Source organism: Bufo gargarizans, chromosome 8, assembly GCF_014858855.1.
Source record: "Bufo gargarizans isolate SCDJY-AF-19 chromosome 8, ASM1485885v1, whole genome shotgun sequence".
Lineage (NCBI taxonomy): Eukaryota > Metazoa > Chordata > Amphibia > Anura > Bufonidae > Bufo > Bufo gargarizans.
The window spans coordinates 58,417,177-58,432,046 of NC_058087.1; the positions used below are offsets into that span (position 1 = coordinate 58,417,177).

At 45.3% G+C, this 14,870-nt stretch overlaps 1 protein-coding gene across 1 annotated transcript in view; it reads left to right on the forward strand.

Moving 5' to 3' along the window:
* The window catches only part of GALNT13 (polypeptide N-acetylgalactosaminyltransferase 13), a 351,020-nt gene that overhangs the window by 236,784 nt on the left and 99,366 nt on the right, over positions 1-14,870 (forward strand). Inside the window, exons 3-4 of the mRNA XM_044303635.1 lie at positions 10,108-10,274; positions 10,651-10,858. Coding sequence (XP_044159570.1) covers positions 10,108-10,274; positions 10,651-10,858 — 375 coding nt within the window. The remainder of the gene's footprint in view (positions 1-10,107; positions 10,275-10,650; positions 10,859-14,870) is intronic.

Consider the following 14,870-nt stretch of genomic DNA (forward strand, 5'->3'; position numbering starts at 1 on the left):
TGTGTGCCAGAGAAATTCACTTGCCGCTGAACGTGGTCATATAGTTATGGGATGCCCTTCAGGGAGAAATATTTCCTTCCGGGGACCTTCCATTGTGGCCACAAATTTTCTAAAGGCCTCTGAGTCCACCAGTTTATATGGCAGTAGTTGGTGGGCTAGAAGTTCCGTCAAGCCAGCGGGCAAGAGGGTAATCCGGTGTCATCAACGTTTTACACTCTAACATTTTGGCCACAGAAGCCTGCCTTCTGCCAGATGAATGTGACGACGGCACGTTGGAAGGTGGAGGACAAATGGGAGAAGAGAGGATAAGGAGAAGAGGCAGGATGTGTGGAGCTGGGAGTGCGTTCTGACGGCGTTTCTCCCACTGGGCTCGGTGATGGGGGGCCAGGTGCATTCTTAAGGCGGTCATCCCTAGGTGAGTGTTGGGCTTACCGCAATTTATGCATTGACAGCACAGGCTGCAGATGGCAACACTATTGTCAGCAGCTGACACATAAAAAAAAGCCAACACTGCGGAGCCATGTGCCTGGCATCCTGGGAGCGCCAGAAGTGACAGTGCATGGTGGATGACTCGCTCCAGATACATTTGCAGTTTGCTTTTTGCCTCCAGTGCACTGCGAGTTCTGCCTGCTTCTCCTCCTTCTCCTCCCTATCTGATGCTCCGTCTCTCCCTCTGAACTCCCCGCCTCTTCCTCTCTTGTGGGCATCCACGTGACGCCCATCGACACGTCATCAGCATCACCTTCACCACCACTGACATCAGAGATCTCAAGTTAGGCAGCAACAACGGGGACCACCCTCTTTGGGCTGATCTGGGTACTGTCATCAAACCGCTGGTTGGCAGCCATTGCTACTTCCTCTTTCTCATCCGCTGCCAAGAATGGATGCACATCGGTAAGGTCTGGAAATGGATGGGAACATAATTCCTCTGACTTGATTGGAGGGGCAATGGTGGTGGTGGTGTCTTTGGGGGTGCTCACAGCAGAAAGTTAGGAAGGTGCATATACAGAGGATGAGAAGGGTGCAGAAACGGAAGGCTGAGTGAGCCACTCAACCAACTCTGGTGCATCCTTTGACTTAATCGCTTGCACCTTCTCCAACTTCCTCCTTAGGCTCCGGCCTGGTGCACCTGCCCGACCCTTACCACCCCTGCGGAACAGCCTGCCTATTCCTCTGTCTGTCATTTTTAAAATGACCTTGTGCCAAAGTCCCTAGAGAAGAGCAGTAATTTGTGGAAGCAGGTATATCGTAGACCTCAATCAGTATTTGGTGGAAGCAGGTATATAAAAATCCCCTAATCAGTATTCTGTGGAAGCAAGTATATTGCATGCTTCAATCAGTAGTTTGTGGAAGCAGGTATATCGCATGCTTTAATCAGTAGTTTGTGGAAGCAGGTATATCGCATGCCTCAATTAATATTTGGTGGAAGCAGGTGTATCGCAGGCCTCAATCAATATTTGGTGAAAGTAGGTATATCGCACCCCTCAATCTGTATTTTTTGGAAGCAGGCATATCGCACCCCTCAATCAGTATTTTGTGGAAGGAGTTATATAGAACCCCTTAATCAATATTTGGTGGAAGCAGGTATATCGCACCCCTCAATCAGTATTTTGTGGAAGCAGGCATCTCGCAGGCCTCAATCAGTATTTTGTGGTAGCAGTTATATAAAAACAACTTAATCAGTATTTTGTGGAAGCAGGTGTATCGCAGGCCTCAATCAATATTTGGTGGAAACAGGTATATTAATCCCCTTAATCAGTATTTTGTGGAAGCAGGTATATAAAAACACCTTAATCTGCATTTTGTGGAAACACGTATATCGCACCCCTCAATCTGTATTTTGTAGAAGCAGGCATTTAAAAACTATTAATCTATATTTGGTGGAAGCAGGTATATCGCACCCCTCAATCAGCATTTTGTGGAAGCAGGTATATAAAAATCCCCTAATCAGTATTTTGTGGAAGCAGGTATATCGCATGCTTCAATCAGTAGTTTGTTGAAGTAGGTATATCGCATGCCTTAATCAATATTTGGTGGAAGCAGGTATATCACACCACTCAATCAGTATTTTGTGAAAGCAGGTATATCAAACCGCTTAATTAGTGTTTTGTGGAAGCAGGTATATTCCACCCCTCAATCAGTTTTTTGGGGGGCAACAGGTATATCACACCTGTTGCAAATAGTTGTTCCAATAGAGCTTGTCCCTCTATATACATGGGGTATCACAGAAGAACCGCACACAACTGCTGCACAATACAAATGCACTATGTACTTTCTATGTTAGAAAGTATATTATAGGTATATCACACCCCTCAATCAGTTTTTTGGGGGGCAAGAGGTATATTACACCAGTTGCAATTAGTTACTCCAATAGCCTTTGTCCCTCTATATAGCTGCGGTATCGCAGCAGAACTACACACAACTGCAGCACAATACAAATGCACTATAATATACTTTCTATGTTAGAAAGTATATTATAAGTATATCATACTCCGCAGTAGAGATGGCCTTCTGGCTTGCCCGGCGGTCGTTTCAAGGCGAACATTGCTCGTTCGCGGTTCGTCGAACATGCAAACATATGGTGATTTCCGCCGGCGCCATATTATTTTGCATTATGCCAAACTTTGACCCATGACACATCAATCAGGTGGGACAGGACAGCCAATTGAGACGTTTCAGTAAATGGACACAACCCGCTATTCTATAAATAAACCCGATCTGGTAGCCATTTTACATTCTGTTTTTTGCCAGTGTAGGGAGAGGGTGCTGTGTGGAGCAGGGACAGACTGTTAGGGATAGCAAATGATAGCTAATATGGCCACAAAAGTTCTTTTAAGGACTGGTATAGGTGTGCTACTGATAGGTGTGACATACTGAGGGGTGTGATATACTTATAATATACTTTCTAACATAGAAAGTATGTTATAGTGCATTTGTATTGTGCAGCAGTTGTGTGCGGTTCTGCTGCGATACTGCAGCTGGATGGAGGGACAAACGTTATTGGAATAACTAATTGCAACTGGTGTGATATACCTGTTGCCCCCCCCCCCCAAAAATAAAATGATTGATATACCTTTAATATACCTTCTAACATAGAAAGTATATTATAGTGCATTTGTATTGTGCAGCAGTTGTGTGCGGTTCTGCTCAGATACTGCAGCTAGATAGAGGGACAAATGCTATTGGAATAACTAATTGCAACTGGTGTGATATACCTGTTTCCCTAAAAAAAAAAATGATTGAGGGGTGTGATATACCTATAATATACCTACTAACATAGAAAGTATATTATAGTGCATTTGTATTGTGCAACAATTGTGTGCGTTCTGCTGAGATACCGCAGCTATACATAGGGACAAACGCTAATGGAATAAATAATTGCAACTGGTGAGATATACCTGTTTCCCCCCAAAAAAATGATTAAGGGGTGCGATATACCTGCTTCCACAAAATACTGATTAAGGGGTTTGATTTATTTGCTTCCACAAAATACTGATTGAGGGGTGTGATACACTGGCTTCCATAAAATATTGATTGAGGACTGCGATACACCGCCTTCCACCAAATATTGATTAAGGGGTTTGATATTTCTCCTGCAAATACTCATTAAGGGATTCTATATACCTGTTTCCACAAAATACTGATAGAGGATATTCATATATCGGCTTCCACCGAATATAGATTGAGGCCTGCGATACACCAGCTACCACCAAATATTGATTAAGGGGTTTGATATGCCTGTTTCCAGCAAATACTCATTAAGGGGTTCTATATATCGGTTTCCAAAAAATACTGATAAAGGGGATTGATACACCGGCTTCCACTAAATATTGATTGAGGCCTGCGATACACCAGCTTCCACCAAATATTGATAAAGGGGTTTTATATACCAGCTTCCAGCAAATACTCATTAAGGGGTTCTATATACCTGTTTCCACAAAATACTGATATAGAGGATTGATATACCGGCTTCCACCTGCGATATACCTGCTTCCACAAATACTGCTCTTTTATAGGGACTTTGTCACAGGGTCATTTTAAAAATGACAGGCAGAGGAAGAGGCAGGCCATTCCGCAGGGGTGGAAGGGGTCGGCAGATGCACCAGGCCGGAGCCTAAGTGGGAAGTTGGAGAAGGTGCGTGCGATTACATCAAAGGACGCCCCAGAGTTGGTTGAGTGGCTCACTCAGCCTTCCGCTTCTGCACCCATCTCATCCTCTGTATCTGCACTCTCTTCACTTTCTGCTGTGTGCACCCAAAGACACTACCACCACCATAGCCCCTCCAGACGAGTAAGGCTACTTTCACACTAGCGTTCGATCGGATCCGTTCTGAACGGATCCGATCATAATAATGCAGACGGAGGCTCCGTTCAGAAAGGATCCGTCTGCATTATATTGGCAAAAAAAATTAGCCCAAGCGGATCCGTCCAGACTTTTACATTGAAAGTCAATGGGGGACGGATCCGCTTGAAGATTGAGCCATATTGTGGCATCTTCAAACGGATCCGTCCCCATTGAATTACATTGTAAGTCTGGACGGATCCGCACGCCTCCGCATGGCCAGGCGGACACCCGAACGCTGCAAGCAGCGTTCAGGTGTCCGTCTGCTGAGCGGAGCGGAGGCTGAACGCCGCCAGACTGATGCAGTCTGAGCGGATCCGCATCCATTCAGACTGCATAAGGGCTGGACGGAAGCGTTCGGGTCCGCTCGTGAGCCCCTTCAAACGGAGCTCACGAGCGGACAGCCGAACGCTAGTGTGAAACTAGCCTTAGAGGAATTATTTTTCCATCCATTCTCAGACCATACCAATGCGCAGCCATTCTTGGCATTGGATAAGGAAGAGGAGGTTGCAACGGCCGCCACCCAGCGGTCTGACGACAGTACCCAGATCAGCCCAAGGACTGAGGTCAACGCTGTTGCTGCTTACTTTGAAGATCTCTAATGTCAGTGGTGGTGAAGGTGACGATGATGACGTGTTGATGGATGTCAGGTGGGTGCCCACAAGAGAGGAAGAGGAGGGGAGTTCAGAGGGAGAGACAGAGCAGCAGATAGGGGGTAGAAGGAGGAGAAGCAGGCAGAACTTGCAGTGCATAGGAGGCAAAAAGCAGACTGCAAATGTATCTGGTCTAGCAAACATGGGCACGGAAGGTACATCACTTTTATTGCCCACTGGGTGAACATTCTGACGGCTGTCATGCATGCAACCCATGGCACCCGTGTGGATTTGTTACTGCCACGGATTGTATGCAGGCCTACCTCTTTTTCTGCCTGCCTCGGTTCTGCACTGCTTTCAGCTCTGTGGTCACAGGCCAATCAGTGGCTAACCCCGCTCAATTTGACAGTTGGTAAAGTGGTGTGCGACAACGGTGCCAATCTGCTGAGCGCGCTGCAACAGGGCAAAATGACACACGTGCCGTGCATGGCACACGTCCTGAACTTAGTCATGCAGTGATTCGTTACCAAATACCCCAGGGTCCTGGACGTCTTGCGGCAGGCCAGGAAAATCTCTGGTCATTTTAGATCTTACACGGCCATGGCTCGCCTTGCTGAAGTTCAGCGGCGACACCACCTGCCCGTCAGACGTCTGATCTGTGACAGCCCGATGCGCTATAACTCCAACTTGTATATGCTTGATAGGCTACTCCAGCAGCAACGTTAACGACTACTTGTCCGAAGTCTGCAGCAGGACAGGTTCTGGGGAGCTTGGTTTCTTTTCACCGCGACAGTGGCTGCTCATGCACGACGCATGCAGACTTCTGCAGCCATTTGATGAGATCACCAAACTGGTCAGACGCAGCCAGGGCACCATCAGTAACATCGTACCTTACATCTTCTTTCTGGAGCGTGCATTGCGTCATGTCATTGATCAAGCTGTCGAGGAGCAGGTGCTGGAAGATGAGGAAGTTGCAATGCTGAATGAATTCCCAGGGGGGGGCTACTCCATCTGAGACAAGTCAAAAGGAGTATGAAGAGGAGTCAGAGGAGAGTTGTTGCTGGGAAAGAAGGAGGAGCAAGAAGAGCAGGCTTTGAGGGGGACTTTAAACTTTTTGGGTATCCCTGGTGTTGTCCGTGGCTGGGGGGAGGAGACTGAGGACTACATTCTTGTCACGGCCACGGTTTTGGCCGTGACTCCTTGGGAGCCGCATACTGTTGCCCGCGGTTTGGGTTGTTGTTTCAACCGCAGCTTGAGGCATGATGTTTCTTGTCTCAGGTGCGGTTGCCGCGGACAACAGGTGTGTGTGTGTGCGGTCCCTTTGGAGTCTGTATGCGTGTATGGATGCACCGAGGTTTGTCTGTGTGCACTCTGGGTATTGTGTGGTGTGCACTGACACCTTTCCTGCAATGTGGTTGCTCGTGGCAACGTTTGGTGATGTGTACATGTGGTGGCAGTGTCCCGGCCTTTGGGCTGACTCCCAGGACACGGTTGCCACCCATGTCGTTGCCAGCGGTAACAACCACAGTGTGTTTGTTGTGTTTGGACACGGTTCCTTTAAGTTGGTGTTTTCCCTTTCCTGTGGTGCTGGAAGGGTTAACTCTCTTCCCAGTGTGTGTGTTGTCACTGGGTGTGTCACGACCGGTGGGTGTGGCCACTTAGGCCTATATAGCTTCTGTCTTTGGCATGGCTCAGGAGGTTGCTTCAGTCATGCTTTGCTGTAGCAGCCTCCTGTGATTTCTATCTCCGTGCAAGGGCCACCCTTCCGGTCATATGTTATTATTGCGTGATTTGTTGTTGATGTCCTGTGTCTTTGCTTTTTGTGCAGCTATGGATGTCCTGGTCCCTGTGTGTCTTCATGTGTGTGCTGTTTACCTTTGTTTGTGTGGACAGCGTTTGCACGGGTTCCAGTCAGCTAGGCTGAGACAGGTATGTGTGGAAATGTTGGGGTTCACCTGTCTTATCCATAGTCCTGTTTCTGTACCCCCATCTTCATGCTGCTTGGCCAGTGAGACTCCAGCTCCTCCGTTCTTAGGAGGAGTGGGTTGTCTTACCCTGCTCCTTAGCCCAGGGACCGGACGGAGGATAAGTCAGGGCTCCAAGGTTCCTGCGCATGGGTCCTCCTACCATCAAGGTCGGCCCATGCAGGTAGGAGACAGGGTCAGCGTTAGGGACGCAACAGGAGGTGACCTGCTCCCTAATTCTGTGTTCCTGGCGAGTAGCGACTGGACATCTTCCGTCCACCGCACGGCTGAGGATTTCCCCCATCCTCAGCTGTGACAATTCTCCTGGGCGATGAGCAGGAGCCAGGGCGCTCCACTGCTTCCAATTTAGTGCAAATGGGGGCCTTCATACTCCAGTGTTTTTAAAGAGGGTCCCCCGTATAAAAAGCATAAAGGGCAAGGACAAGTACTGGGTGGCAACGTACTTAGATCCCCGGAACAAACACAAAATGGTGGACATGTTACCAGCATCACAGAGAGCTATCAGAATGCAGCATTTCCAGGCCTTGCTGTGAGAGATCCTGCATTCTGCTGTTGCGGGCACTGGCAGAGAAATTTCCACGCACAGCGAAACAGGTGTAGGTACCAATCCTACCGTGCCTGCAAGAAGAGGGCGGTTTGAAGATGTGTTGCTCACTTCGGATATGAGATTATTCTTGAAGCCAACCCATCGACAGCCGCCCTCCGGATCCAGCCTCAGGGAACGCCTAGACCAACAGGTGTCCGACTTCATTGAGTTAACGGCCGATGTGGACGCTCTGAGAAGTAAGGAGCCCGTGGACTACTGGGTGTGCAGACTTGACCTGTGGCCAGAGCTAGCACAATTTGCCATGGACTTCTTGGCTTGCCCCTCATCGAGTGTCCTGTCCGAAAGGACGTTCAGCGCAGCAGGGGGGATCGTGACCAATAAGCGCACTCACCTAGCTCACGACAGTATGGACTACCTCACATTTCTAAAAATTAATGAGGCATGAATCTTAGAGGAATTAAACACCTGTGACGACCACGTTTAATTGAATTTCCTCATGCCAGCCCACACATATCCGCCACCACTAAGAACAAAGAATGGTCCCTGTCATATGTAAATACAGGGGCATAAAAGACCTTTTCTGTCCTTGAATGCCTAATGTTTGGGGCCTGTAATTCACTGGCCTGCAGTAAAATTGATATCCAATGACCGTCTAATATATCTCTAGCCACATAATCACTTGATCTTTTCTGTACGCTGAATGCCTAATTGTTGGGGCCTCAGAGGAATTCAACACCTGTGACGACCACATGTTATCGAATTTTAACCTATTATCATTTGGGGCTTATTCAATAGGGTGGATTTCGTTAGCCATGTTTTTAATCCAATTTTATATTTTTAGTTCTTTTAAACATATGTATTTGACATGTATTTGTACTGGACTACAGTAAAATCTTTATCTAATATACCTCCAGCCACATAATCACTTGATCGTTTATGTACGGTGAATGCATAATTTTTGGGGCCTGTAACCTAAGTGGTCAACAGTAAAATTGTTATACGGTGACCGCCTAATGTACCTCTAGCCATATAATCACTTGTTCTTTTCTGTACGGTGAATGCCTAATGTTTGGGGCCTGTACTCCACTGGCCTGCAGTAAAATTGTTATCCAATGACTGTCTAATATACCTCCAGCCACATAGCCACTTGATGTTTTCTGTCCGGTGAATGCCTAATGTTTGGGGCCTGTACTCCACTGGCCTGCAGTAAAATTGATATCCAATGACCGTCTAATATACCTCCAGCCACATAATCACTTGATGTTTTCTGTACAGTCAATGCATAGATTTTGGGCCTGTACTCCAATGGCCTGCAGTAAAATTGTTATCCAATGACCGTCTAATATACCTCCAGCCACATAATCACTTGATATTTTCTGTACGGTGAATGCCTAATGTTTGGGGCCTGTAGTCCACTGGCCTGCAGTAAAATTGTTATACGGTGACCGCCTAATGTACCTCCAGCCCTATAATCACTTGATCTTTTCTGTTCTGTGAATGCCTACTGTTTGGGGCCTGTACTCCAGTGTGCTACAGTAAAATTTTTATCCATTGACTGCATAATGTACCTCCAGCCACATAATCACTTGTTCTTTGATGTCAAGTACTGTAAATGCCTAATTTTTAGGGACAGTACTCCCGTGGCCTAAAATAAAAATTTTCTATGCTCCAGCAGGGCACATTTTTGAGAATTTCCCTTTAAGACGCATAAAAATGGCCCCTGATTAAAATACATATTTTTTTGTGGGAATTTTTGTCATTGATCCCCCTCTAGTATGTCACTGTCCATGTTGTGGGACTATTTGTGCACTTCTAGTAAGTATTTAGTGGCAGCAAATATGACCTGGAGGTTTTTCAGGTTCGCCTGCCATTAAAGTGAATGGGGCCCGCTGCAAACTTGTGGTTCACGAACATTTCAATGCGTTCGTACGATCGTGTCCATTACTACCCCTCAGTATATCACACCTATCGATAGCACACCTATACCTATTTTGTGGCCCTATTAGCTAGTGTTTGGTGTCCCTAACAGTCTGTCCCTGCTCCACAAAGCAACCTCTACCTACACTGGCAAAACACAGAATGTAAAAAGGTTGCCAGATCGGGTTCTGTTTTAGGGTGGGTGGTGTCTATGTGCTGAAATGTCTCAATTGGCTGTCCTGTCCCACCTGATGTGTGTCTCATTGGTCAAAGTTGGGCGAAATGCAAAATAATATGGCGCCGGCGGACATATGTTCGCATGTTCGGCGCGAAACGACCAGCGGGAGAACCGCAAGGCCATCTCTACCCCCCTGATATGAGCATCGGAGCATCACCAGCACTAATGGGTGGGCTTTAGCGCTGCCTTAGCCTTTAAAGCGGCTATGGCAGCTCAAAACCCAGCCCATCAGAGCTGGTGACGTCACCGGGAACAGTGCTAGGAGGAAGCCTCCACCTAGCAGTGTAATAATATAAACAAAAATCCCTTGCCCTGCACAATTCAGCGCTGGGCAAGGGAGAGGATCAGGGTGGCCTGAGGGGTAAAGATGGTAAGTGTGAAAAGCTTGTGTGTTAAAGAACCTGAAATTACTTTAACACCTGCTAGATCTGTAGTACAATCTGTGAAAGACAATTTTATATTTATTTAATATGTTTTTTTTCTAGATGCAAGACCAAAATTTATCCAGATGAACTTCCCAACACAAGCATAGTAATAGTATTCCACAATGAGGCCTGGAGCACTCTGCTACGGACCGTCCACAGTGTCATCAACCGATCACCGCACCATCTATTATCAGAAATCATTTTGGTCGACGATGCAAGCGAACGAGGTATTGGTTGTAACATTAAACTAATTTGTCACTCCATTGGTGTGAAAAACAATCATCATTATTCAGGCATCAAAATTTTGTCTTCTTTTGGATGGGTTATATCTTTTTGACGTGTCTGTTCAGAATGCATCACAAGTGTCAGATAAGGAGTAAATTCTATTTGAAGAGACAAAAATTGGTCCAAATCTCAAAACAGATGATACAACCCAAAATTGCATATACCCCCCAGCCGCCACCCCACATGGCTCAGGGCAAACCTCCAGGTCTCCAAAGTAGCATCACTAGGATGCGCATTTACTACATGTGGACCTCTGGAACTCATGGTCAATTGTGAGGTTGAGATTATTAACATATTTAAGTTTCTTTTCCTTCATAGAATTTCTGAAGACTCCATTGGAAAATTATGTCAAGCAATTGGAAGTACCAGTCAAAATTTTGCGGATGGAACAGAGGTCGGGACTGATACGAGCACGCCTTAGAGGAGCAAATATTTCAAGGGGCCAAGTGATAACTTTCCTTGATGCTCATTGTGAATGCACATTTGGATGGTTAGAACCTCTACTAGCTAGAATAAAAGAAGAGAGGTTTGTATATCTTGATTTCATCTAGTAAAACTTTGTTAAATTCAAAGTAGAGCTTTGGTATGGAGGTATACTTGCTGATAATAAGCAACTATATATTCAGTATGTGTGTGCTCCCTATCTTTCTCTGCTCATTGAGAGCTCAAAGATGGAGTGGGGATAAAGCGAGGTAAAGCTACAGATGTAGTAGAGTTAACACTTATGCTTTATGAGATGTGTTATCTAAACGAAATGCGTTAAGCTTTTCAAATGCTTTTATTTCAAGATAACACAATGAGTTAAGAAATTTGAGTTAGGAGTTTGAATGTTAACCCTGCTACATCTGTAGTCTCAGACAGCGGGTCACAGGACTAATTTAGCACACTAGCAGTAATAGGATCCAGGCAGATATCATTTGAGGACCTGCTGACCCCTTCCTTCCTTCAATGAGACCCTTATTGTATATGAAGCTCTAGCCCCAGTGACAGGGGGCCCTACCCTCGAAGTGAGTTTTCAGCCCGGCAGGTACATTATGTGTATTATGGAGCAATCCTTGTGCGTTATCTGTACTCAGAGAGTTATCACTGTGTTACCTGTGGCATTACATAGGACTGCAATGTCTCCAGCTTTCCTGATTCCTGTACATTTCTATGTCCCTCAACTTATCATCTTACTGCCTGCACAACATATTAATTCCCACTGGAATTAAGGCCACAAATGTTTGATCATCACACTGAATAGAAAATAGGTCTCCTTTGAGTTCTGCATCCCCATCTTCAGTGTACATATGGCTGTATCTGTGCTTTTTCACTTAAACATGATGCAGTGTTTCGGCACGGCCGTCTTATGGAGGAGCCATTGTGTTTGCTTAAACAAGAAAACGGGTTGCATGACTTGCAGGAATGAGGAGCTCCTTTCACTGTGATGATTAGTGGGGGACCTGGAGTTAGGACCCCCATGATCAGCATTGATAGGCTACAATATTGGTGTGGAAATGCACAGTACAGTTTGGTGCAATGTTTCTACAGTATGTGCTAAACTGCAAAAAAAAAAACAGCTGGGGGATCGTCCACATATAAATCTGCAGCCGCAAAAAAAAATAACACCCTAAAAACACCACAGTCCAATTTATGCTGTAAATTTTATTCCAAGTACGTGGATGAGATTTCTTAAAATCATGTCCACTTTGCTGGTATGTAAACACTGTGGACTGTCTGCCACAAATCTGCAGCCTTTATGTCCTATGTGGACATACCCTAATATTTCCATGTAGCTATAGGGTGGGCACCTCTGGTGGGTCCTAGGCACCCCAGTCCGACACTGCTAAACCTTAATCCCTCTGGAACAGGAAAAAGCCTATGCTTAGAAATGCACTCCGAAAACTAACTCTGAAACCTGTTGGCACATTTTAAGTTGCTGTTCGTAGATGATTTTCTTTCCGCATATTGTACAGTACTCTCTATAGATTAGCTGTAAACTGCTGATGGGGTGCAGAGGAGGCACAGATTTGTATTCCCTACCACGCAAATCCATTACAGAAAGTATATAAAAGAATTGCATTTAAAGGGTTTGTCATTTTTTTTAAATGATTCTCTTAGTAATTCTGCTTACATTATTGTGGCATTATTCAGTTTTTAATTCAGATACTTTATACAAACTCCAGCTGTATTGGAAATGTAGACTCATCAAAATCAGACTCCTCTGTGTTTTTTGTGCGTTTGGAGCAGCCACTTTGGTACCTATAAGAAGAGGCATAGCTTAAGGGGGCTGGCGGTTCTTGGGTTCCGGCTGCTGAATCGTATGGGGGAGGGGCACCCACAAGCTACTCTGCTGTAGGCTAGGTTTATATCTGCATTATACATTTCATTTTTCTTCATAAAAATGTAATTAAAATTGTTACCGATACATCACTTAACAAACACAAGCAGAGGCCAACTTAGCCCATTGGCTTGTGCAGTGAGCCCTGAAGAGCCAGTGCAAAGGGTGGAAGTGGCCCTGAAAAGATGTTGTGTTATGGTGTACTCCCTCAGGTCGTTGATCCCTGGGGTTCAGTGCAGAGAAAAGGGGAGAAGAAATCAGGCAGACATAAGAGGATGTCAAACAGCTTTATTTATGGAATGCAAAGGATAACTTGAGGTATATCCAGCAATATTAAGTAGACTGTGCAGTCTCTGTCACTAGATGATGAGGTATGGTGGATGGTTAGAGGGCAATTGATGGCACTTAGGGTATGCTAGCTGACAAAGTCTCTCTTCTTCTCCTGATTCCCCTTTACTTTGGCTATAAACTGTTACCTGTGGCTGTTGGTGCCCACTACGTAGTGCAGGTATCCAGGTTTGCCTGAATTGGGTTATGGTGACGAGTGTCTTGACTTGTTCTTCCCCACCTTGCAGCAGTGTCTGTAATGCTGCAGTAGCTGGTTACTCTGATGTCTGGAATGCCATAGCCTTGATGGGTTTCTGCAGCCCTCGGACCTGTCCGTCTCACTAACGTTCCTACAGACGAGATGATTTCTGGTCCTAAGGCCCTACAGAGCAGGAGCTGATGGACATTCTCCCTGTGTCCTCACTAGCCTAGCTAGCTCTCTCTCCTGACAGGAAGTAGGACAATCCCACTCCTATCAAGGTGTGGGGGAAAGGGGGTGGTTAGCTCCATTCCCAGTGCCACCCATACCCCATCTGCTGGTTTAACAGTGTATGACATAGAAAAACATAGCTAGCATTACAAACCGAACAGTTTGCAGATATCCTATCTGGGGTATTGCACTTATAATAGAGTTGGCCTGGATCCGTCATCATGGTGTCCATTGTTTCACCACTATAAATAACACTGTATGATGTTATTCTTTCCACCACATATAAATTATTCTGCAGTTGAGCCTCCGACACAGATGTGCACAGAGCCTAAGGTTTTAGATGTGAATATGGCAATTCTTCCGTTTTCTACGATGCTGAAGGTTACCTGTGAAACATCCATTTAAACACACTTTACTGGTGAAGCAGAATTTGTTGTGCAAGCAGTAGATTACAATACAGATGTCACAGGAAGTTATCTCATTCTCTCCAGTGGAAAACAGTTATTTGCATGTTTTATGCTAACTGCATTGACTCATCCTACAGCACTGTACAATGTATTCATTCATATCCGGCCTTGCACTAATGGAGCTTACCGTCTAATTTCCATAATACAGGCACAATAGAGTTAGTTTCTTAGAAAGCCTGTGAGAAATATGCAAGAAGTATTCCTATATCCCAAAAATGTATCTGCTTTTGTGTAGTATCCTGGTCAATAAATCTCCGGTTCAGTAATGCCTTGAAGCGCGCTGCCTACACATTATAGTCAAACCACTGTAACCAGCCTAGGGTGATGGATAAAACCAGCTCCATCAGTAGAAGATAAGACTGGGGGATACTCAATATTCAGAATCTGTGTGGCTGCCAAGACATTATAGATCTAACAACAGCACTATATATACATGGCCGTATTAAAAATAATAATAATGTAATATTAATATATTATTCAAAATGGCTTGAAATTTTTGCTTTGTTTTCACCACTTCAAATCCTTGCTCCTACTAAACTCAAATAGGTTTTCCAGGGAGATAAAATTATTTTAAAAAAAAAAGGCCAAAAAGAGATGAACTAAAAAAATTATAAATCATTACTCACCCTCAATGTTCTCCCTCCTCTGCCATTCTGTTGCTTCTCCATTCTCCACTACCTGGTCCAGACTCCACACATAGGAAATGGCTTGGAATTCCTGCTCAGCCAATCACCGCCAATGGTGCTCCATCTCAGCCAGCAAATGACTAAGCAGGGTATCCAGGGCCAAATACTGGGTGTCGGTGTCGAGCAGAAATCGGGAAGTATAGAGCAGCGAGGACCTATTCAGTGCTAGAACTGCAGTGAAAGGGTGTCTTCATCAAGCTCCTGAGCGCCCTCTAGTGGCAGCTGCAGGCTATCAGAATTTTGTCACTTACCTAAATGACTGTTTAGGGGATTTTGAGCACAAAAACATAACCCTGACTTAAAATATT